The 23,461-nt window shown below is 39.5% G+C and overlaps 2 protein-coding genes across 9 annotated transcripts in view; one reads left to right on the top strand and one right to left on the bottom strand.

Moving 5' to 3' along the window:
- nktr (natural killer cell triggering receptor) overlaps positions 1 to 17,286 on the bottom strand; it is a 22,541-nt gene extending 5,255 nt beyond the window's left edge. For 2 of the 8 annotated variants that reach the window (XM_078280899.1, XM_078280904.1), the window contains exons 1-13: positions 17,196 to 17,286; positions 13,530 to 13,607; positions 12,777 to 12,851; positions 10,087 to 10,194; positions 9,642 to 9,686; positions 7,575 to 7,662; positions 6,686 to 6,715; positions 6,335 to 6,480; positions 4,726 to 4,948; positions 3,626 to 3,802; positions 3,457 to 3,544; positions 2,857 to 3,005; positions 160 to 2,772 (exon numbers count right to left, since the gene is read on the bottom strand). In XM_078280899.1, the coding sequence (XP_078137025.1) occupies positions 160 to 2,772; positions 2,857 to 3,005; positions 3,457 to 3,544; positions 3,626 to 3,802; positions 4,726 to 4,948; positions 6,335 to 6,480; positions 6,686 to 6,715; positions 7,575 to 7,662; positions 9,642 to 9,686; positions 10,087 to 10,194; positions 12,777 to 12,851; positions 13,530 to 13,607; positions 17,196 to 17,220 (3,845 nt within the window). In that variant the 5' untranslated portion in view covers positions 17,221 to 17,286. Of the gene's footprint in view, positions 1 to 159; positions 2,773 to 2,856; positions 3,006 to 3,456; positions 3,545 to 3,625; positions 3,803 to 4,725; positions 4,949 to 6,334; positions 6,481 to 6,685; positions 6,716 to 7,574; positions 9,339 to 9,641; positions 9,687 to 10,086; positions 10,195 to 12,776; positions 12,852 to 13,529; positions 13,752 to 15,391; positions 15,411 to 15,493; positions 15,593 to 17,195 lie in introns of those variants that run through there. The other 6 variants (XM_078280900.1, XM_078280901.1, XM_078280903.1 and 3 more) reach the window with 6 other exon arrangements.
- Positions 17,235 to 23,461, top strand: sec22c (SEC22 homolog C, vesicle trafficking protein). The gene is made up of 6 exons (XM_078280908.1): positions 17,235 to 17,416; positions 17,597 to 17,760; positions 17,921 to 18,100; positions 18,262 to 18,380; positions 18,843 to 18,908; positions 18,999 to 23,461. Exons 1-6 carry the CDS (start codon positions 17,235 to 17,237, stop codon positions 19,197 to 19,199), a joined length of 912 nt encoding a protein of 303 aa, XP_078137034.1. The 3' UTR covers positions 19,200 to 23,461.

The raw sequence follows: 23,461 nt of genomic DNA, 5'->3' as shown, positions 1-23,461 counted from the left end.
CCTTTAACCAAGCTAGAACAAAAAGCTATGTACTGCAGATACAGATTTAAGCTACTACAACCTCCAACAACCTTGTCCAAAAAGCCTCTCCAGCATTTACAAAGATTTACCAAAGGTGCCCTCACGCTCTTCATTTAATCAAAATGTTTGTTGTCTTACCTGGAAGAGGAGCTGGAGCTGCGGGATCTACTCCTGGACCGGCTGTAGGAACGTGACCAGCCTCTGGAGCGGGACCGGTGACTGGAAACGGAGCGTGACTTCTTCTGGGACCGTGTGCGTGACGTTCCCCGTGGATTTCCCCCAGAGGGGGACCTCTCCTCGCTGGAGCTCTCCTGGTTCCTCGGCCTCTGGTTGAGGCGTGCGGTCTTACGAACCTCATCGAAAAGAGATCCCGGTCGGACCCGGCTTTTGCTTTTTATCTCCATTCTCACTCCCTGCTGGTTGGAGGTCTGGCTCTCTTGAAGTTGGACGTTTTTTGTGGTGACGGGCGGCACATTCACGTTCTGTAGAGCTGACATGCCCTTTAAAGGCCTCCATTTAAAATTAATTACAGTGCCAACAGGTTTGCCAGTGGTTGCTTCTTCTTGCAGTCCACCAGCTGTTGTTGTGGAGGTTACAGACGGCTGTTCTTTGCTAGGAGGTAAAGCATGATCTCCACTTGCCATATCTGAAGACTTTGAGGTAGATTTTAGGGTTAATTCAGCGGTGTTATAATAAGCATCCAGTGTGCGTAGAGGTTCTACAATTTCAGCATCATGTTCTGGGGTACAAATGTCCATATCATCTAAGGACTCTTGCGCTTTGGGTAAATTAGCACCGTTCCTGTTAGATGACTGAAGATGAGGTTCAGTGTGTTTTAGGTTTTTGTTGATGCATTCTTTTGCTCTCTGTTGTGGCCGTTCTTTTTCACTAGTTAATTTTTTATTCACAATGCCTACACCAGGCCTTTCTTTGACAACTCTACCAGGACTAGGTTTCTCTCGTTTTGATTCATCCTCTTCTTCCTCCTCCCCGAACTCTAAAGGAGGCTGCCAGTGAAATGTCTCTTTGAGCTTCTGATGTTGTCTCTTCGATCTCTTTCCTTTGTCCTTACTGTGATGGGAACTGCTTTTGTTCTCACTTCTTCTCTTGTGTTTATGCTTACGTTTGGCCTTCTTCTTGCTCTTGTGCTTCTCTGGCTCCGCGGCCTTTTCCCCACTTTCCTCTGGCTCACCAGAAGCAGCAGCAGCAATCTTGTGTGCCAGCACAGTCACTGCCTCGGACGTCTTTCTGATAGTCTCATATTCTGATTCTGAACTAGCCTCCCCTTCCTCTTTTTCAGATATGGCCAATGTCCTGGCGGTTATATTCTCAGAATCACTTTCTGAATTCCATCCAGTAGGAGAAGACACCTTCTTGTCAAGAGATTCATTGGACTGAACTGCTTGTTTCTGCTTTGCACTGTTGCTTTGGCCCACTTTATCACTGTCACTATCCCATTCAGACTTGATATTAAAGCTCTCCAGCAGCATTGAGCTGTAATGCTTTGTCTCTTGATCCTGTGAGCCGCCTTTCTCCAAGGAGCCACTTCTCCCTGAGACACTGATATCAGGACTATGCTCTTTCTGTGATCCTGACTGAGCATCTTGACTACTGGCGAGTGAAATGTACTTGTCTAAATTTTTTATCCTCCTCAGAGAGCTGTAATACTCTTTCCATTCCTTGTCTAGTGAACTCCTCTTGTTGCTACATGTTTTCTGGGCATTTTCAGAGTCTGGTTTGCTGATGGAGGATGACCTGCTGTTATACTGATGAGGGGATCTGGACCTGGACCTACTGTAACTTTTGCTCTTTGAGCGGCTGTATGAGCGGCTGCAGGACTTGCTTCTGGAGGACCTGCTGTGTGAGCGCCCTGCAGGTTTGTGGCTTTCAGAGTCACCTGGCAGACACTTTGGTTTAACGGAACTCTGAGCTTTTTCTGTAACATTAGCTACCGTTTGTCCAGTGGAGGCGCTAGGAGCTACTTTAGCTTTAATCTCCTGAATGTGGATGTAAGAGGGCTTCCAGGGCTTTTGACCGGGTTTCCAGCGTGAGGGTGGGGGACTGTCGCTCATTGGGATCACAGGGACCCTTTCAGGAGTCGGGACACTCGAGAGTCTAGGGACAGGTTTGACTTTGCTCTCTGGAAGCTTCTCGGACATCATGGTGTCCGCTTTGGGCTTGCTGGCTTTCCTCTTTCTTTGGGATCTGGATGGACTCTTCTTTCTGGGTGTAGACAAAGACCTAGATCTGTACCTGGATCTAGACCGGGATCGAGAATAGGACTGAGATCTGGATCTAGACAAAGACCGACTTCTAGACCTAGAAAGGCTTCTGGATCTTGAATAAGACCTGGACCTCCCTCTAGATCTGGACTGACTGGATGTGTAAGACCTAGAGTAGGACCGCGAGTCTCTGAAAGACAGCGAGGACCGCCGTCTCCTGCGAGTTGACGAATGATGCTGATTTGAAGAGGAGCGGGATGGAGAGCGGGATCTTCTGGACTTTCTTTCTGAAGACACTGACCTTTCACCCACTGACAGACGAGGCTCTTGTGGCTTGTTCTTAGAGCTCTTCTTCTTGCCATGCTTCCGTTTTTTGGCCTTCTTCTTGTGTTTGGCTTTCTTCTTCTCTTTCTTGTGTTGGCGGTGCAGGCTGGACCTCTCAGAGCTGCGGTCTGAGGAGTGTTCTGCAGACTGGGACCATGCAGAGTCACTTCTGTCCTCCCATCTGCTTGAGGAATGGTCATTCAATCTGTTAAGTCAAAAGATGCATGAAGAAAAAGAAAAAAAAAGAAAAAAAATGTTCTACGTTACAAAGTAGAAGATTAAGTCTTACTTGTCTCCTTTGCTCCACCTCTCGATGCTCGGCGGTTGATAAACTTTGGTTCTCTTCATCTCTTCTTTCCAGTGTGGCGGAGTTTCACTGCTACCACGTTCTTCCACAGATGCAGAGCGCGATTTAGACCTTGTGGGGGTGTGATATCTCTGCAAAAAAGTAAAAATATATTGATACTTCAAATTGCATTAATAAGAATACGCCAAAACTCTGAAAAAGGAGCTTGCCGAGACTGTGCTGAAAGATTCTTTGCCTTAAGCAACTTGAGTGATTTGCATTAAAAATACAGAATGAATATTAGTGGCAAAAAGTAATGCAGGTATGACCAGAGAGAAAAGAAAAAATTAAGAATTTGCTTCTGGGATCATTGAAGTAGATGTAGGGCAATTCTTTACATCAATGGTTCCTACCCTTTTTGGCTTGTGACCCCTAATAAGGGAGCAATGTCTACTTGTGACCCCTTGACACCAGTAGTGTATAAATATTGGCCCTAGGAATAAGTTAAAGTGGATCACATACAATTACAAGCAGACTACTACAACAATTAATAAATAAAGACCACATATGACCAATCTCTGATCTTAGTTGAGGTGAGCATACCATTGTTCCTCTGCCTTTGATCTTCCGTCCAGACTTAGAGACTGCTGGTTTCTGGTCAGCTGCAAGAGACGTTTCTTCTTTCTCAACTCTGAAAAAAATCAAAATTCAAAGTAAATGCCTAGGGTTATGTGTACTGTTTAGCTGAAATATATATATTTTTTAAACTGACATCTCCGTTTTATCTTCCTGAGATGGCATGTCCCGTCGCAGCAAGAAGCGGTTCTCTGGCACCGGAGGGATTTCCTCTGGTCGGACTACAGGCTTCTCTCTCCTCCCACTCTGCTCCTTCTCTTCCTCCACTTCATCATCTCCCTGCAGCATCTCTCTTTCCACAGGACTGTGAGAGCTTCAACCGACAACATGCAAAACAATATTTTGTTATGCAAAGAACCAACCCGTCTCTTAGCTCTCAAAGCTGACAGTGAATCACTACTTTTAATATACTTGGATATACTGATCAGACTGGATCATTTGAGGTACATGTGAGTAATTATTACAGATGCACCGATAGACCGGCCGGTGACCGGAATTGGCCGGTTTTCACGTGCTCGGCCATGACTGGCGACCGGCAGGTCAGTCTGACATATGCCGATTTCATGCCGGTCAATGCTACAATTAACTGACAACATAAGTTATACGTGTTACAGTTTTCAAGGACGCACGCACACACGGATGCGACAGCACAGTCTCTTTTTTCCTTTCTCTCAACTTTTCCGCCGTGTGTCACGCGAACACGCTCGCGGTGTGAAGCGTGTGTCCGCGCTATTCTCGCACATGTAGGAACCTCGTGAATTAACCTGCAACATGTCAGCTGTTTGGAAATTCTTCAGCGTGTGTGCAGAAGATTGTGCAGAAGTTTGCAATATGCAACACCTGCAAGGAAAAAGTAGGGCGTGGAGGGACGACACCAAAAACCAAAATCACATTTTTTTTTGGGATATTGGATGTGAAAAGAAGGAAATGGTTCTAACATTGCACTTCAGATGCGTGTGAATTTTATATAGTTCTATTTTATAGTGATCCATTATCTGTTCAAAATTTTTTCTATGTTCTGTGCAAAATGTTCTATTAAAGAAAAGATAGAAAATAAATATTTGTGTGTGTGCTGTAAAGTGGTTAGAAAAAATGAAATCGGAATCGGCTGGCCTAACTCAAAGAAAATCGGAATCGGCCTAGAAAGTTGTAATCGGTGCATCTCTAGTAATTATATAAGCATGTAAAGCTTTCATTCATGTGATCATGACCAAAGATTTAAAAAAAAAAAAATACCTTTGCTTGGAGGGCAGAACATCAATGTTTTTCTCCTTCTTTGATTCCCTCCTTTTCTTTTTAGACTGTTCACTCTTTGCATGTCCCTTGTGCTTGTGATGTTTTTGCTTTTCATCCGATTCATTTTCAGATCCCACTGAAGAGGAGAACTGAGAGGACGAGTCACGGGAATCGAGGGACGAGTCAGAAGAATCAGAGGTTCTTTTCCTCTTGCCTTCAAGAACTGAAGCCAGAAACATAAGGGCATGCATGACATTTCATTTGAAAAATGCTTCTTAGTAACAGTAAGAAGGAAAGTTCAAATGCCAGGAGTCACTTTCAGGGTGGTGTAACACTACAACAACTGAGGCTTTGTTTGATTATTGTTGGTATGTTGGGCGCAATGAAAGCAGCCCTGGCAGAGTCAGGTGGGCAGATGCCAACCGAACTTCATAGAGATCACCCCGCTGATCCTCATTAAACAGAAGATCAGGTAACACGCCAACTTAAAATGCCAACTTCTTACAGAAGGAGCATAAAATATGACCCAGTTGCAATCATAGGCAGCACACGGTATTTCCCACAGTAGACAAAAACAACAGAGACTACAAAAGGTGGAAGCTGAAAAATAATGGATAACTATTTAATAGTACTATTTAAGCAGCTGTTTTAATATACACCAGGTATTATACTCTAACTACACTGGCTGGGTAGCAATATATTAAATCTACAAAGACCTAATCTGGAGATGTATTTATACAGCAGTAGGTCAAAATTCTGGTGATATCTTGATATCGTGCAAAACATTTCAGACCGTCCTGCCAACCTGTATACATTTTAACATCAATGTGCGCTGTAACGATTTTTCACTCTAAAGTTGCTGCCGTTTCAATCCTGTCGGCTATCTGCAGCGGGCGGGGCTGCAGCTCCGTTCCCCCCCGCGACTGACGCTTGCGCGCGCACACACACACACACACACACACACACACGATGCAGGGAAAAAAGGAGATGAGACGACACGATGACCTAAATTGAGGACAGCTGCGCTCGTTATTGTAAGTGCAATGATAAGTTCTTTATCAAACCGTATGAATGTGTGTCCCAGGCCAGGTTAGGAAATTAACTAACAATGTAAAGATCAACAAGCCACTGACACATATGTTCAAATTTGATTCATTCAATACATTATTATTTTTTGTCTTAAATCCACCAGCCATTTTCATATTATACCAACATTTTGCAGCATCCTGAGCCTTTTTGGTAAGGTTAATAGGAAATCTCAGCCCAGAGTAGTTTTATTCTCCCCAAAACAAGTTTCCTTTTTATTTTTAAAGAACTATAAAAAAAAATTGCAACAAACATACAAAGACATCGCAACTTTTATCGCAATTTTTTACAAAAGCTCCCGCAAAATCAGGCATTTTGGGCCGCAACAATCTCAAAAAAAGGTCGTGAAATCCTGGATGGACTGATTTGATAGAAACCACAGTGGCCAGCTGTTTAAAGAATTAGAGTGCCACACTCAGGGTACGGAAGTCTGATTTGGGCCTTCTTCATCAGATTTGTTGGCAAAAAAAGTAATAAAAATGTTTTTAATAAAGCTAACCCTAAGCTCAGTTGCTCTACTTACCATCGTTAGCGGACTTGGTGATAAGTTGTCCGCAGTCTATCACTCTCACATCAGCGTAGGGTCTGCTGGCTGAATCAGTCTTCAGCCCCTCGACCTTCTTTATCACTTCAAAGCCGGAAATGACCAGACCAAAGACGACATGGACTCTGTGCAAAGGCAGAAAAGATTGATGCCTGTTACAACTATACAGTGACTTGACTATTATATGATTTCAGTGCCTTTAAAAGCCTTGAAAACATTCAATCTTTCTGAGCATATCGTACACAAACGCACCATGACACACACCAAAATGTTGAACAGTATAAAGAAACGCAAGTTTTCTTTAAGTGCCAAAGTGATATTAGATTTTACCCATCGAGATGAGGTGCTGTTCTGGTTGTGCTGTTTGTGGAAAATCCAGCAAAGAAGGGAAGGTCAACCAATGGCAGGTAGGGTCATGAGAAAAGAAGAAAAAGGAGGAAAAGAAAGAGAATACACAAATAACTTCAACAAAGTGCGTGTGCTACTGTTCCACAGGAACACATCTCAACAACAACAACAAAAAACAAAGAAAAAGGGTACAGAATTTGTGAGACCACCATTTGTTTAATGATATATTAATATTAAGAAAACACTTGTAATTTGGGCTGTTGAATTAAAAACAGCCATAAACAGGCAATAACATCCCTCAACAGAGCGAGAAATATATGACCATATTTTGATCATACAAATATAGACATGTCTGTTTACATTTCCTCCTTTATATTTCAAGAGTTTTTATCCATTTCTAACGTATGGTGACAACCTGTTGTAGTGATAAAGGAAGTCTAGTCAAGCCTTTATTTGTGAAAATTGTTCAAAACCTATCAAAAATAAACACTGCACTCTGCAGAATACTTGCAAATACAAACTACTGAATGATAAATACAGTCAGGAGAGAGAGAGAGAAACACAGCCTTGGAGACACATTACCTTGGAAGAGCAGGATGCTAGAGTTTCTGTAAATTTTACACAAAAACGGCAAGAGAAAAAATGTAACACATTTATAGGTAAAAAAGAATGAATCCATGTTTCTCTGCACTTTGAAAATCTAACAGCACACAGAGCGGGGACTGATGACGTCCACACTCAATGACAAATTCTACTCTACAGTTTCAAAAGGGACAGAAAGCAAATAAATAATGTAAGTGACCTGTCAGTTAAATGGTATAGTTATTAAAAAAAAGGTGCAGAGTGATTTGATTTACTTAATGTTACTCACATGAAAAACTGTGAACCGTTGGTGTCCTTCCCACGATTGGCCATCGACAACAGGAAGGCTCTGTCGTGTTTGAGAGTGAAGTTCTCATCTGTTGGGAGCAGAGAGAGAGGGATCGAAGTCTCACAGTGTGTTCTCTGATGCGTAATAACGGACATATTCAGGGAAGAACAGGATAAAAAGGATGACCATTTTAATTCATCAAACCTAATCATTGCCTCAGCAACCAGTCCTTCCATAAAGGCAGTCTATTTATAAAGGTAGTCGTACCAAAGTACCAAACTGGTTTTGTATGATTTAAAACTATTAAATCACTTATATTTTACATCATTCTGACCTTGTTCCAAACAATACTATATTGTCTTGATTTGAAACTGGCTTGAGATAGATTATCCATCCAGTGCCTTTCTTCTCATCAAGGTTACATTATCATTGGGATCATTTAGAACATTCTCAATGGTGGTAGATTCAAAGTCGAGTAGATTTTAGAAATAGCTAATGTATCATGAGCTATGCTGTCCAAAAATTAAAAGCAGAAGACAATCACGAAGGAAACGCAACGGTGTGTCATCTAAACTCATGTAAATTGGAGCAAAAAAGGCGACTAGATGCTCACTATAATGAATCACTTATCTAAAGCAAGGGACAAGAAGATTGTAGAAGACCAAACATATTGAATGCTTTGGTAAATTGGTCCACAGTAACATAGAGCAGTGGTTCCCAACCTTTTTTCCTTGGCGCCCCCCCTACTTATGTCTAAGAAAAGCTGAGTCCCCCCCCCTCCGAAACCGAAGTTGAGGTAACTCTCGAGATAGAGCCTTACTTTCTTTTTTGATAGAGAGCAGTTATCAGCACTTTTACGTTTCTCCACCATGTTTCATTCATAAAACAGTGCTGCCGTGGCGGCAGGACAAACGAGGATGATAGCAGCTAGCAGCTGACCTGATGACAGCAAGGTCCCAGGTTAAGAGGTCCCGGAGGTTTGGCCTACTAAGTAGCCTGCCTACAATTTTAAGCGAGAAGAAAAATATATAGTTTTTATACAGACTTTTGTATAAATTATATATTCTAGTGTATTATCATAATTTTTATTTTTTTTTACCTCAACCTCAAACCAGATAAAGACTTGCGCACCCCCTGTGATCTTTGCCGCCCCCGGACCCCAGGTTGGGAACCACTGACGTAGAGTATAAGCACTTAAATAGACTGAAAAATTAAATATGGAAGTATCCTTTAAATATAAGACAGAAAACACACTAGTATATGTAAATAGTTAACTGACTACTAACAGAATAAAAGCACTGAAGCCATAAATATCATCAAGCTATTTGCATATATAAAAGGTTATTCAAATATGTACACAAAACACAAAAACTAAAATGCTTCCCAACGGCTAATTCTTCATTTTATCTACTCTATCCATGTTGCGAAGCTAAATATCTTATTTCGCATGAGATACTCCATTAGTCGTCCTATTGAGCAGAGAAACCTGCAGCCTGTATCTGACTACATGTCATGGAAGTCACGTAGCTATAAATACCACATATGTAACATAAAAAGTAACTTGATCAGCCCGAGGCTGTGGGGGCAGGTGGTCTAACAGGGTAGCTGTCTGAATAGAAAACCCTGTAACGTCCTTTGAGTACAAATTTGCATCAGTACCATTGCAAACATTTGCACTGACAGAGGAAGGTGGTGGGGACAATGTTGACATGGTGTTACTGAGCCGTGTACATCTCTTACCTTCTCATTTTGCAAAAGACCACTCTATAAATAAAAGAATATGTTGAAAATTTTAGGCAGGAAGATTGTAGCTTTCAGTAAAGAGAATACCTACTCTCCATGCTGATTTGATAAAGCCCACTACTGTTAATAAATAGAAGACAGCACTATACAATAGAGAAGTGAAGGTTAACAGAGTCATACATAGGCAAATTCACAAGAAACACATTATTATCACAATAGGCACATGCAACATAATGCTCATGCAAAAGTAGCTAAATTGTAACTTAGATAAACATTTATGAGACCATGTGGACTGTTTATTAGATCATTTGACATTCCCATTACCTTCAAAGTAGCCACCGTAAATGGACTCTCCTCCTCTTCCATTTCCTGCAGAGATTAACACAATTAAATATTTAAGCCAATTACCACCAATACAGAAAAAGTGCGCCTCGTCAGCATTTTGGACAACAAAAGTGGTTCATGTGTTTTTCTAGGACACATTTTTGAAGCGGCTGCGACGTTCAGGAAACTGTATGGTCTCCATATACATATTGGCACTTTGATGACACTTAAAGCTTCCATCTATATCAGTTTGTGTTGTAACTCATTTACACATTTGTACCTAAGAGAGCATTTCATTCTTCCTTAAACAAAATCAGATGGTGCACTTTTTTTTTTTTACAGAAGCTCTGTTGCTTTCCATCAGGTTTTATGTAAAGACGAAAACAGCAGTTTGATTAAACACACACTTTCAAAGTAAATGAGGTTACACGCTAGACATTTTTACCTTCGGTGAAATCGCCTCCCTGGACCATAAAGTTCTTTACAACTCTGTGAAATGTGGAGCCTTTGTAGCACAGGTTTTTCCCTGTGATTTTGCCAGTTCCCTTTTCACCTGCAATCACATGAATGGTAACTGAGCTCTCATCCAACACAAAACATTCAACAGACCTGCTACTGTGCTAAGTACTTTTGCGTATACCAGATGCCTTGAGGTGTAAAGAAATGTTAGTCTTGAGCGTTGCCACATGTGGTTTGTTCTGAACAAGGGAATGAAACCACACTTGTGAGGAAGGATTTCAATAAACTGGATGCCTTTGTTCGGGCATCCTGTTGGTGATAAAAAATCATCCACTGGAGTGATACCAACAGGGGACACAATATTGGCCCAAAGCTATAACCCCCTGGATTTCCAATCCCCTAGGGAGAAAGAAGACGTGAATGCAGCAATTTCATTAGATGTGTGTGCTTTAAGAGGACAGAGGGTTGGCTGTTCAAATGGACAGCTTAGTTTGCTAATCTTCTAGTATTTTGCTGTATCACTGGCTTCAGATCAGATCCCCTCCTAAAAGGACACATTAGAAACTTGGAGAAAGCCATAGCAAACTGCCCAGCTGAGTCGTGTACATCACTGTGTTATTTTGTGTTTTTGAGCGTGTGTGCGTGTCCAGGAAAAGGAACAGACTAACCAGCCATCTCCCACGTCTGCCCTTGCCAGCATCACATTCCTGTCGGCCAGGTGGGGTGAGAAATGAGAGGGAGGATCGATCTGCAGTCTGTTTGTAGATTTATGGCTCTCTCTAGGCAGACCGCTGCTACTACAGTACACTGTGTTCTGCTCAGTGGGATGAAATATCTAGGGAGTCAGACCAGGACCCCTCTATCCATCCAGTGACTCCATCTGTCACTGGACAATTTACACTACAGCCAATGCTCTTTTCCTCAAGATATCCAATGACCAAAGAGGGGTGTGAAGCGTGATACTGTGCCTCTCACTTTTAATTGACAAACCATATTCTTATGCGTCTACTCATAATGATTGGACCCCAGGAAGAACAGCTGTGGCTACAGCTAATGGGGATCCTAATAAATGAAAAGAATTTATTTTCATGGTAGAGACAGAAAAGATTAGAAGGAAAGATTTGTGAAATGTGACAAGGAACAGACACGATTTAAACTAGAGCCCGACCGATAAAGGATTTTTAAGGCCGATATGGATACAAATATTTGGCGATTTAAAAATCCAATATTCCGATAAATATATATTTTTAATCCAGAAACGCGTAACAAAACATAAACAGATTTCCCTGACATTATTTGTCCTCAGTAAAATAATATGATAATGCAGTTTAAAAATAAACTTGTTTGTTTTATTGTCACAACAGAACAGAGGAACATCAAAATATATTAAAGTTCTGATAAATAAAATGTATAAAAATACAAACTTAAGATATGAAACTTAAAAGGGTTAAACCACAGAGAGTTAAAGAAATGGACCAACAGATCCCGTTGCTCTGGACGGAAACCAGTGAAGGATATTAGAAGCACTTTTCCAGTGACGGCTGAGCGTTACTGCGCAGCTGCAGACTGAGCTTGCCGACGTAGATGTGCCATGAGCAACCTGTCTGAAAGTTGTAAGCCTTCTGGTAGCTGTGCCAAGAGAAATCTCAATCATTCCCAATCTTGCAGAGACGGAGAGCGTAGGTATATGTAAGGAGATAACATGGGCACAGGCTAATTATTGCTAACTAAAATGCTAGTTAACATTAGTAATTAAACTTAAATAGCTAATGTAAGTCAAGCTTCTTCTGACTATATGGTAATTTGTCTACTATGCGACAGAAAGTTGTGTGGTTATGAAACAATCGTTAGCCTATTTTTACAAATACGTCTGCTACAGAGCCATAACGTGAGGTACAAGGTAATGGAGCCTTTCATACATTGTCGTGGACAAATAGAGTCTTTAAACGCTTCAGATGTAAAGTTATTCGCTGTCAAAGTGACGTCAAAATGAATGGCAGTCAATGGAATGCTAACGGCAGGTGAGTGCTTGTTAGCATCAAAATGGCGCCATTGGAGGTACGCTTTGTGGACGCTCGCTTACCCCCTTGGGTTAAACACGAGTGTTGCCAACAGGGACGTTGTAGAGCGCCCTCTGGTGGACAAACTATGCAACGCCAACACTCATAACATGGTTGAAGGGTGTTTCGTCCGGGTTTTTTTTTTTTTTTAAATATTAATTTATCGGCCATTATAAATGGCGATACCGATAGTTTGGAAAATGCCTAATATCAGCCGATAATATCGGCTCGCCAATATATCGGTCGGGCTCTAATTTAAACCCAGTAAATGATTGTTGTGTGGCTGGTTCCCTGGCACCTTGAGCTGTAAATCCCCAATGTCTCTGTTTTTATTGGAGACATCAACAACAAATCTGATTGTGGAAAATTATATATATATATATATTTTTATATATATATATATAGAGAGAGAGAGTACTATAATGATGTGGTTTACAGTTGTCAGTTGTACTTCTGAGACATGCAAACAGACAGTTGGTTCCATGTTACGCTCTGAAACAGCTTTCTCTTCTTCTTTTTTTACTTTTTGAAACACAAATATTTGGTTATGCAATGTAGTAAATGTTGCGAAAGCACAATATCATGTAAAACATGTCCTTGACTGAACATTACTTACCGGTGCACAAACAGAGAAAGTTTTTGCTTGTCTTGGGACAAACATCCGAAAACAGTTGAAAGACTATACGCCCAACTATATAACACAAAAAAAGAACAAGATATAAGCACACTTCAGCTCGTAGCTACGAAAAACAGAGAAATGTTTAAAGAGGATGATGAAGCTTTTGTCAATATAAATGTCGTGTTACAAAAAACAATGAGCAAAAGAAACTAAATAGGCCAAAGACACAATTAAGAGTTAAAGTACAAGTAGCTCCAATGCACACTGCACACTTTTCATTGGCTTCCAAAAATTAGAAGAATGCGGTAAAGCTCAGACCTTTTCCATAGCTAGGAGCAAATCTACACTATTCTTAGAAGCCTCATGGGGAATTGTTTTGTCCCTGTCCAAATATGAGAATTGCATTTACAATTAGCCTGAGGACACTAAACTGGTCACATCAGTTGCACATCGATCCGGCTTGAAAAGTACATAATGCTTATAGCTTCTCATGCCAAGACTTCGATTCAACCATTCAGTACAGATACGGTTACTAACATGAAACCAGTCGACCTACTGGGTGTCCCACTTTCATTTTGACCAAATTAATATCAATCAAATGCTGCAAGGCTACAAAAAACAAACCACATACAGTTTAAAAGATCTGTATTCATTATGTCAGCTCAAAGTAATCAGCTATGAAAGTGAGCTGCTGCTGTTTACATGTCTAACTAATTCTCATACCTGTGAAGTGATTTTAAATTCTCTTACCTGGCTCCCGGTTGAGCTCCACATCGAAGTAACACTGAGGGCGGTCTTTCACCCCCATTGTGATCAAAGTCGGGTGACCTATAATGTAGACAGAGCACAAAAAAAGCTAAGCAAGAAAAATAAAAAATAATAGTAAGTAAAAATAGTAAGGATCCCTTCTTTTAAAGAAGCAGTAAGCTTCTTAAGTGTCCATCCACACAGCATATTTAGAAGAGTGTGTTGGAAAAAAAAAACGTAGAGAGACTAAAAGGATAGAAACAGAAAGGGGAGGAGAGAGAACTATGGGAGGGGAGTGAGAGAGAAGTCTATGAGGAACTATACTGGCTATGCAAATCCAAGCAGAACACAGCACAGCTTCCTAGCTGTACACTTTTAACTCTGTTTCTACTATCCACTTAAATATCACTGTGTGACAGTGAAATGTCACAAACTGTTGCTACTACTCAGCCAGGTCAACAACATAGTGAAACTGAGAATTGACAGGAACTTATCTTTAAGGTGTGTCGTGACATTTTGGTTTGAACATGTTTAAGTTTTGATTATGTGAACAAGAAGCCACTACAACAATGTAAGCAAACGCCAATAATAGTCCCATCCCTCGCACCCTTCAAATGATTAGGCAATCGTGCCATCGACCTAAATCATGTTTCCAAAAACCCTGCCCCAACTTGTTCGATGTCAGTGATCCTCTTCTGTTGCATAAAAAGATAATGATCTGTTGTTAATTATCTACATAACAATATTTGGTGTGTCAGCAGCTTGTGTGCAAACACATATTAGACTAACCCGTCTGCCTTGCCAGACAATGTTTCGCAGGCAGGTTCAAGACTGCAAGAAAGCAGAGCGTCCAATAATCAGTCAGCAATGTCTGGATTTATTAAAAGTTAAGCTTAACCTTCTCTCAATTTGCATGATACAGGCTGCATATTGTTCAGGAAATGCTAAGTCACTGTGCTGACATGTAATAATTATCAGCTCACACATTGTGTGTATATGTGTTGTGGGGGTAGTAGTCTACGACAAGAGGAACAGAAAGCAAGCATTATTCTACAGGAACTAATTTCAGGCCACTGATAGCTGCAAACCACAAGGAATAAAATGTGGCTTTCACTTGATGAAAACACTTATCAGGCAAGCCCTAAAGTACAGTCATAAGGACGACATTTCTACACCTTAATTAGTCAAGTGTGCCAACAGACTTTTATGGAGCAAATGAATGAACACTAGTGCATGTTACTATATAGCTAATAATCAAAAGGAAGCTGGAACAGTGCAGCCGTGTTTAACTGTATTCATCACAAATCAGACCAATACAAATGTGGAAAGGAAAGCACTGTATTAATAACCATACTCCTCAAGTTACAAAGCTTGACTGTACTGGGAATGGTATTGTGAGATTGTAAAACTCCCCTGCTAAATATGGACAGCAATAATCGACAACCTCAGGATAGGTCTAAACTGTACGAAGTGTTCAAGTATTTAGTTGCATAAATTGGAGGTCATGTGAGCTACATGTCCTCCAAGTCATGAAGACCACAGTGGCCAATACATTATTTAAAAGCAATTAACATATAATACACCACAAATATTGTCAATTCAAACATTGAACAGCTGATCATCAGAGTCGACATTAGCCCACATCCACGACTTGTAGCTACATTAGCTAACTGTCGATATATGACACACATTTTACTGACAACAACGACACGTACAAACCACGTTTAGAGCAATAACAGAACGGCACATATTCATGGGCTACAAAGCTAACAACAGCTACATAAACACACACGTGATCGTTTTCAAAATGGTTAGCTAAGCTAACAGCGAGTAACATTAGCTAGCTAGCTAGCTAGCTATCTTACGTTAGAGTTCTCTCAGCTGCATTTTCTGTTCACTTTTAACGTAAAGATGAAAATCAGATTACAGGTTATATCCAAATGTCGAAACGACATAGCGTAACTGACCTCTGTACAGTAGCTAGCCAGGCAATTAGCTAGTAACTGACGGACGACAATTAGCATGTGCTAACTCCACTTTGTAGAAACGGTGCACTCATGGATGTATTATACCTGCATGAACTCCGACTGAACGACGTTGAAGTTAGCTTCCGATTCGCAGCGTCCGGTCCGATTACAGCGTATGGGTCTCTAGCTAGCTAGATCAAAAACCACTTACGTTATACCAAGACTTGTCAAATCTAGGCTACATTATTCCAGAGAAAATAAATATTTTTAAAACACAATTTCAGGTTTGTGAAAGCTTTATTCTATTTGTGAAAATGCGAAAAAAAAGGGGGAGATTTCACTGAATTTTTCACATATACCCCACAGGTGTCTAACACTCATTCACAATAATAAGTTGTGCTAAAAACGGAAATTCAGTTTCCCTGAATTTTTACTTTAACTGCCGTGGCTGTTATGTGAATCGGACGCTGTGTTTTCGGAAGATTACTTCAGCGTCGTCTGGTTAAATTGTATTTTTGTCCCTCACGAGTTTCCGTACAAGATTTGTTGTGGTTTTGTTGTATCCGGAAGAAGATTTCAAGTTAGCTCGTTGGCTAATTTAAATATAACTTATTATGTATGTTATAACAGGCTATGCAGGTTCTCTGTATAATCGCTAGTAATACTAAGTATGTGATTGTACTCGTAAGGCGCATCTAAAGCTGGTGCTGGCTACATGCTAGTGGTGTTTTCTTTTACTTATATGACGGTGTAGTCAGCTAACCTCCATTAGCCAAGTAACAAGGTGCAGCATGAAACCTATGATAATGAGGTAAGGTGGGGCAAGACGTATGTAACTGAACTTAAATCTCACTGTTTTCCAAGCCGAGCAAAATGTAATAAGACTGCAATTTCAAACCTACGTAGCTAGCTAGTTATCTAATAACATAACGTTACTCTGTTGCCAGTCTATATGTGCACCTGCTAGCGGTCTACAAAACATCACAGCAGAACAGCAATACATTCTTGCTTCATGAAGATGCTAGGTTTAGGATAGTCAAACTATTTAAAGTTTGAGAGTAGTAGCGAATTCAACTTAATGGTTATTTTGGAGGCTGTAGTTTGTGGTGCTGCTGGTTTGTATTGCCCTAGCAATATGTGTTTCTAATAAAAAGGCGACCATCAGCAGTCTCTCAGAATAATTCAAATAACAAGCCTTTAAAATGACCATAAACTTTCAGTTTCCAATTATATCATTCATGAAGCAAGGATTCAGTGCTGTTTTATTAGACTGTAATAGTTTTAGCTCAGTATGCCTAATATACTGACACCGGAGTGCATTTGAATTTAATACAGATTTGAAATGATTTGTCAATTAAGTGATATAGAAAGTCAATAGATAGTATATTAATCTAAAACTATTTTTTTTCTAATAAAAGTATAATAAGTAATTTTACCACAAAAAAGTCAATCTCTTTTTCATTTTTTCATTGTTGCTTCTCTTTGTCTTTTGTGATAGTAAACACAATGCACTGTTTGAACAACAGACATTTCTAGATGTCCGTTTAGGCTTTAGGGACTTCTAATGAGCATTTATGACTATTTTCTGACATTTAATAGACCAAAATTAATTGAATAGTTAAGAAAATGATTGTCAAATTATGAAAGTAATGTAGTTGCAGCCTTAACATAGCAATACTGATTATCTGATCTTTCTCTTTACCCCATGTAGGCAGTGTGTTCTCCATGGACCTAGTGGATCATGTCTCTGATCCTGTTTGCCTTTGTGGTTCGGGTCAGGGATGGACTCCCCCTGTCGGCCTCCACAGACTTTGAACACAACCGAGAGCTCCAGGAGAGGAAGCAGCAGCTCAGGACCGTCAGCAAGGCACTGGCCTGTTTCCCTGGCAGAGGGACCATCAAGGGCCAGGAGCTCAACATTTAGTAAGGATTCAAGAAACAAAGCAGCAGCAGACTGTCTGTAATAACAATAACTCAGTGTGTATTTGATTCTGTGATGCTGAAGACGGACAGAATGTTGTCCGTTTGATCACAGCGGCATCCATGTCACGCTGCGTCAGGCTGTTTGTTTACTAAACCCCTTTTCTCCTCTCACCTGTTCAGCTTCGTCTCTTCAGAGGGTGTATCCTACATGACCGTGTGCCACTGCAGCCTCCCTGTTGCTAAGGCCTTCTGCTTCCTGGAAGATCTGCGCTGGGAGTTTACAGCATGCTTCAATAGCACTGTTGTTACCTTGGCAGCCCGGCCATATCCATTTTTGGAATTCGGTGAGTAGGAAGAGAAATATTGTCATCTAGATTTGCTGTTGCAAAATATTTTGTATTTTGAATTTAAATATGACGTGTTGAATGACAAACAAAGCTCCTGTGTTGGGATGCTTTCAACTAAAAATAAATACTTTAATGTTGCTTTGCTGCCAATTGACAGACAGCACCATTCAGAAGCTGAAGCAGCAGTACAACCAGAGCGGTGGTCCGGCCCTGGAGGTGACGTTGGCAGAGATCCAGGAGGATCTGAGGATCCATCCACCCAAAATAATTAACTTAGAGGAAGTGGAGCTCACCAACGGCATTGCAAATGGGCACATGGAGCAAGGCACTGGATCTGGTAAGACTGTTTACCACATAACTCATACAGTATAACATATACAATACAGTTGTTTATTATATCATGTTTCTCTGATGCAGAATTTAGGAAATTTTCTCAAATTTGTTTCTGTGTTTTATTATTTTACACTATTCATTTGGTCACTTTCTTTTGTTTAACAGGTCAGAATGTAAGACTAGAACCAGTGACAGCGCCAGGCATCCTCTCTCTGGTCTTAAATATCATGTGTGCATCTTTGAACATAATCCGTGGTGTTCACCTCATAGAGTACACATTCCAGGTATGGTCAGTGCCAGAATCCAATCGCAAATAATTCAAATGCATCTAAAAAAAGGTGTCCAGCATGTTGCTGCATCATAACTTACTTTGCATGTTCCCTACAAATATTTAGTTTGAGAAAAAATGCTGTACTATGGTGCTCTCACTCACACACAACAAAGCCATTTGTTGTGTTTAGTTGGGGATTTTATTTTTGAAATAGTCATGTATAAGCTAACATTAATTATAGAAATGTTTAGCTGGCAGAACTGGCTGCCATGCATTAGCATTTTGCTGTGAAAGCAGAGGTTTGATAATGTTGAGGTCTGCACAAAACTGCAAAATTGTCACTCTTTTGAGAATAAGCTTTAATCTGAAATAAATGTGTTACAGTTAAAATTATGTGAACTTCGCCCTGAATGACAAATTACCATTTAAAAAAATAAAAAAATAAAAAAATAAATTGTATTCCTTTTCTACACAGGATGATTATGAAGGCAGATGGAATGTTGTGGCATTTCTTCTGGCATTTGTCTGCTGTGTGTTTCAGGTAAACGTAGTTCATTATTAGTGCAAAACTGAAACACCCCCATGTCAAACTCTTTCTGACACCATGTGAATGACCCCTCTGTGTCCACAGTGCCACCTCTACTTGTTCCATTCATCTGTGAAGAAACTCAAGTCCTTCACTCTGTTGAGTGTGATCGTCCTATGCAACCTCTACCTGCTCGGCCTGAGGAACGTGTGGCAGCTCATCTTCCACATTTCAGTCGCCTCCCTCTCCACCCTTCTCATCCTCACCCGCAAACTCCAAGACAGAACCAATGACTGTGGGGTCTGAGGAGCAGGGGGGCATTTTACTGGGCTGCAACTCTCACAGCTCTTTCAGTGCAGGTGAGATCGACAGGGAAGCAAATGGTTTGACCCACATTAGGTCGAAAGATGTCTTGTGGATTTTTAGCAAAAAAGCATATTCACGAATTTTGTGTCATAATGGAAAATTATAATTACAAGTTAATAATTTTTTTGTATACAGTATGTACTTGCACTTTGTGTACATTTGTTTTCAGGACTGTAAAGAGTATACAGTAAAATGCAGTTGTCTCTGGAACCTTGAACAGAAAAGCTAAAAGGAGATGTCTATTCTAGAAACAAAATGTTTGTGCCATCCTGTCCTGCCATCCTGTTTTGATGAAAATGATGGAGGTTTTTTTAGTCAGAGTTACTGACCAAAGTTTTTCCATGTACAGTACAAACAATCATTTCATCACAGCCCTAACTGTTATAGTGGCTCATGCTTGCGATGTTTATGCATTTCTGCTCACATTCAGCTCAGTATTATTTCTGCTACAACAGGCCCTTGATTATCTTTGCATAATCAGTGTACAACGTTAAGTGACAGTTGGTGATTGTAACAGACATTACAGATTTAATTGTGCTTTTAAAATAGACACACATGGCGGATTAGCAGACAGTTATTGGTTATCACGCAAAGCAACTATTTTTATTTGTTTTCCATAGTTTGCTTATTAGGCTACAGTACAAACCTAATGCAAGGTGTACATGTAAAGCTGTGGGTTGTTTCATGCCTTACTGGGTGACAATGCAATTGTTTTTAATTGTTTAATTGTGTTGACTTATGTACAGATACACCAGCAAGTGCTCAGCTAGTCGTTGCAAAGTTTATATGTAAGGGCTCCATTATTTATATTGGAAACTACATTCAATACAGAGGGAATATTAGTCTCACAGTCATGTAAAGGCATGATGTTAAGGCATATTATCTTACCATTTTCAACACAGTTTGTGATAAAAGGAGAATTTTATCACATCAACTCCATTTAAAACCCATTTTTGTACGACCAAAAAATGTTCGATTATTTAGTTTGTCTGTTTAATCTTTTTCTACTGACCTCTGCATTGTCAAAATGTAAACTGCGGGTAAGAATATGAAAGCACTGATTTGATGGGTAATATACAGTACTATAGAAATTTGTTGGAAACAATTGTATGACTGCACTATTAGGCTTAGATATTGTTTTGTGTTGTGTATGGCAATTATCCTTGAATGTGTTGCATTTCGGGTTCAGCTATTTTTTTTTAATCCTGATTTCTGTTTACTTGTTCATTTTTTGTCTTGTTTCAGGTTTGGTTACGCTGCTCCCCTATCTGTTGTTCTCAGATTGGTATAAACATACAAATCATATGATTATAATCCATGTTTGAATATAGAACAGTAGTGCTGCTAAATAAATAGGCAAAGTCTCCTTTTAGTTAATTTCTTTTTAACATTATTTAGCTAATTTAGTATTTAGCTTCTTTGAGATGTTTTATTAGTTAAACAGTTGCACTAATGTCTGTTTAGCAAGGGAAGTAAACTTAGTTTATGGTGTTTGTCAAATAGCGTTGTGGCATTGTGTTCTTTTTATTCTGTTTTATCAAGAAAGTCAGAGGGAATTTTAAAAGAAAACAAAAAGGTTGCATCCCATCCGACAATCCACAGTAATATACAAATGCTCTTGTCTCTTTTAGCTTGTAGTTTACAAAGATGGAGGAAACTCTAATGTTTTCACTGGAAATGTAGAGTAGCTGCAGAAAATATTTCAATTTGTTGTCAAGTAGGTTGCATTATCTGGGTATTTTAGCAAATGGCTGAGAATTGACTTTAATGCTCGATCATACGACAGAGGAGTACACTCTTGTTTAAATGAAGTGTTTTTGGACAGGGTTAACTTGAAATACCATAAATAATATGGTATTTTCTGCCCAGGACATTGGTAAAGCTGTCATATTTTTTTAAACAAAGGAGGTTTTACCATTTCCACTGTAGCCTATAAGTTGTTGACCAAATGCATTGTAAAAAAAAATTGCCGCCAATGTGCTAAAAGATGTAGAACCAAATAATGTGGGAGGTATTTCAACACTTGAAATGGAAATTAAGGATAATTTGTTAATTATGACAGTTTATAACATACTGTAGAAATACACTGTACAATTGAAACATGTGGCAGCCTTCTCTTAATGTTTTTTTTTTTTTTTTTTTTTTTTTTTTTTTATCAACATCTGAAGTCTTAAATCTGATCTCAATACAGGAAACAGTTTAAAAATGATTTAGGTTTAGAACCTTAAGTATGTTTAATAGGATTTTTTTCTTCATTTTGTTCAATAAAAAAACACGGGAGAATTATTTGTATCTAATTAGTCTCTCATTAGGTTGTGAGCTGTTTGTGATAATGGGAAGTAATGTACCAATGTCATTGCCTGATATCAGACAGAATTGTCAAGTTGTTACACAACTCTGTGGAGGGGGCGGGTTCAAAGGTCCGATCCAGGCAAACAATGTCATTCATTGTAACTGCCAAATACACTGGTGATTACTGGGCTTTATTTCTTCCTACTGTGGTAAAACTGACATTTCATTAATAAATAGTGTCTTTTTTCCATTTGTTGATATTTGCGTGTCCAAGAAATTAGCATTACCTCTCCATATTCAGCAGTGATCAGATAGAGAATATTTGGTTACATTCATTATTTTGCTAATTTCCCTTTTTAAAAGGTCTAAATGCTACATCCAGATAAGAATTTTAAGCAAAACAGGATAGACATGGTAAGAAATGCCATTAACTTACTACAGCAAACTTGGAACATTGAATGTAAATGTATTGATGTATTTTTCCAATATTACACCAGATGGAGCCCTTTCACAATTTACCAACCTTTATTTAAGTCTGTGTCAGCAGAGATTGTTATATTTTATTAGTTGATGACATTTATCGATATAAGTTGTGCTAGCCTTTAGCCCATAGTATATTTAAATTAGGCTACAGCCTAAACAAATGTAATGGATGAAAGTGTCCTTTAGCTCCAAAGAAGAATGTTTAGTTGTGATTATTTACTTGTGAGACAGAATCAAGCCTGACAGGAAAAGTCACGCAAGGTTAGAGTAAAATGCAGAGGTTACTTAACTGTTTTGTTAGGTGGCACATTTTAACTGCCGACCCTGATAGGTCACATTATTGTTTAAACAGCTGGAACAGTGTCTTCAAACACAAAGTTGTATACCCTATTAGGTTATGTGTTCATTTAAAGGCCAGACAAATATCTGTGTCTTCATTTGGCCAAGTCATGCAAGGGTTTTTCTCATTGACAGACCGAGTAACACTTTTGTTTACTTAAAAATACTGCACATTTTTATCTGATGAACGTTTTATGTTGCCTAGTCCTAGAACAAACACTGATGATAGAGAAGCCTTTGGAAATTGAATGCAAACTTTCTACACAAGCTGCTAGCGCCGATATTTCAAAAGAGCAAGTGTATTTCTTGTGCCTATCTTTAAGGTAACACAAGAAACCATAAAAGGTAGCATTTCACTTTGAGTGTGACGTGGTGGATTCTGAGGTGTTCTGTAATAACAGTTAAAAGTAGAGGACACAAGCATGAGGGTGATGGATGAAATATTTTCTTTAATCCGTGACTTTAAGTCATAACATTAGCTCAAGTCATCATTTAGGCGTCACTGCACGAAGGCCAGTTATAGCCTCGATAATCATTAGTCCTTCTTCCATCAATGATTAGGTCTTATACTGAGATATGAATTGGTCGTTCACAACCTTTAACCTAAACCTATCCAGCACTGCGGTTTCCGGAAAATAATGTTTCCGTTTAATTTCTGTAGACGGCAATAAATATCTGACTCATTCTTTCTATTGCCACTTTTATTTTACAGACATTACCATGCATATTTAGGAAGGAAATTTGAGGTTGCAACCAAGAAACAAATATACAAAAATATATCCACAGTGCCATTACTAACGCTACCATTCATCTAAATTACACAATCAGCTTTAGTGATCCTCTTTTGCAGGGATAAACCTCTTTAATCCTAATTGGCAGAAGCTGCTGGTGTGGAGATGCTGCCCTCTCTCCCTTAACAAATAGGCTATACAGCATGGGTGGTCTTGCTGAAATGTTTATGGCTCACTTTTTTCTGCTGAATGACAAGTGCTTCCTCTGCGCCTAGATAATCATGGAACAGCTGAACTGCTGTTTTTATGTTTTGTTCTGTGTTATTTATTTATTTTTAATAAATGTTTGCCTTGTCA

Source organism: Sander vitreus, chromosome 22, assembly GCF_031162955.1.
Source record: "Sander vitreus isolate 19-12246 chromosome 22, sanVit1, whole genome shotgun sequence".
NCBI lineage: Eukaryota > Metazoa > Chordata > Actinopteri > Perciformes > Percidae > Sander > Sander vitreus.
Note: the sequence above shows the minus strand (reverse complement) of the source record. Positions and strands in the feature narration are given on the sequence as shown.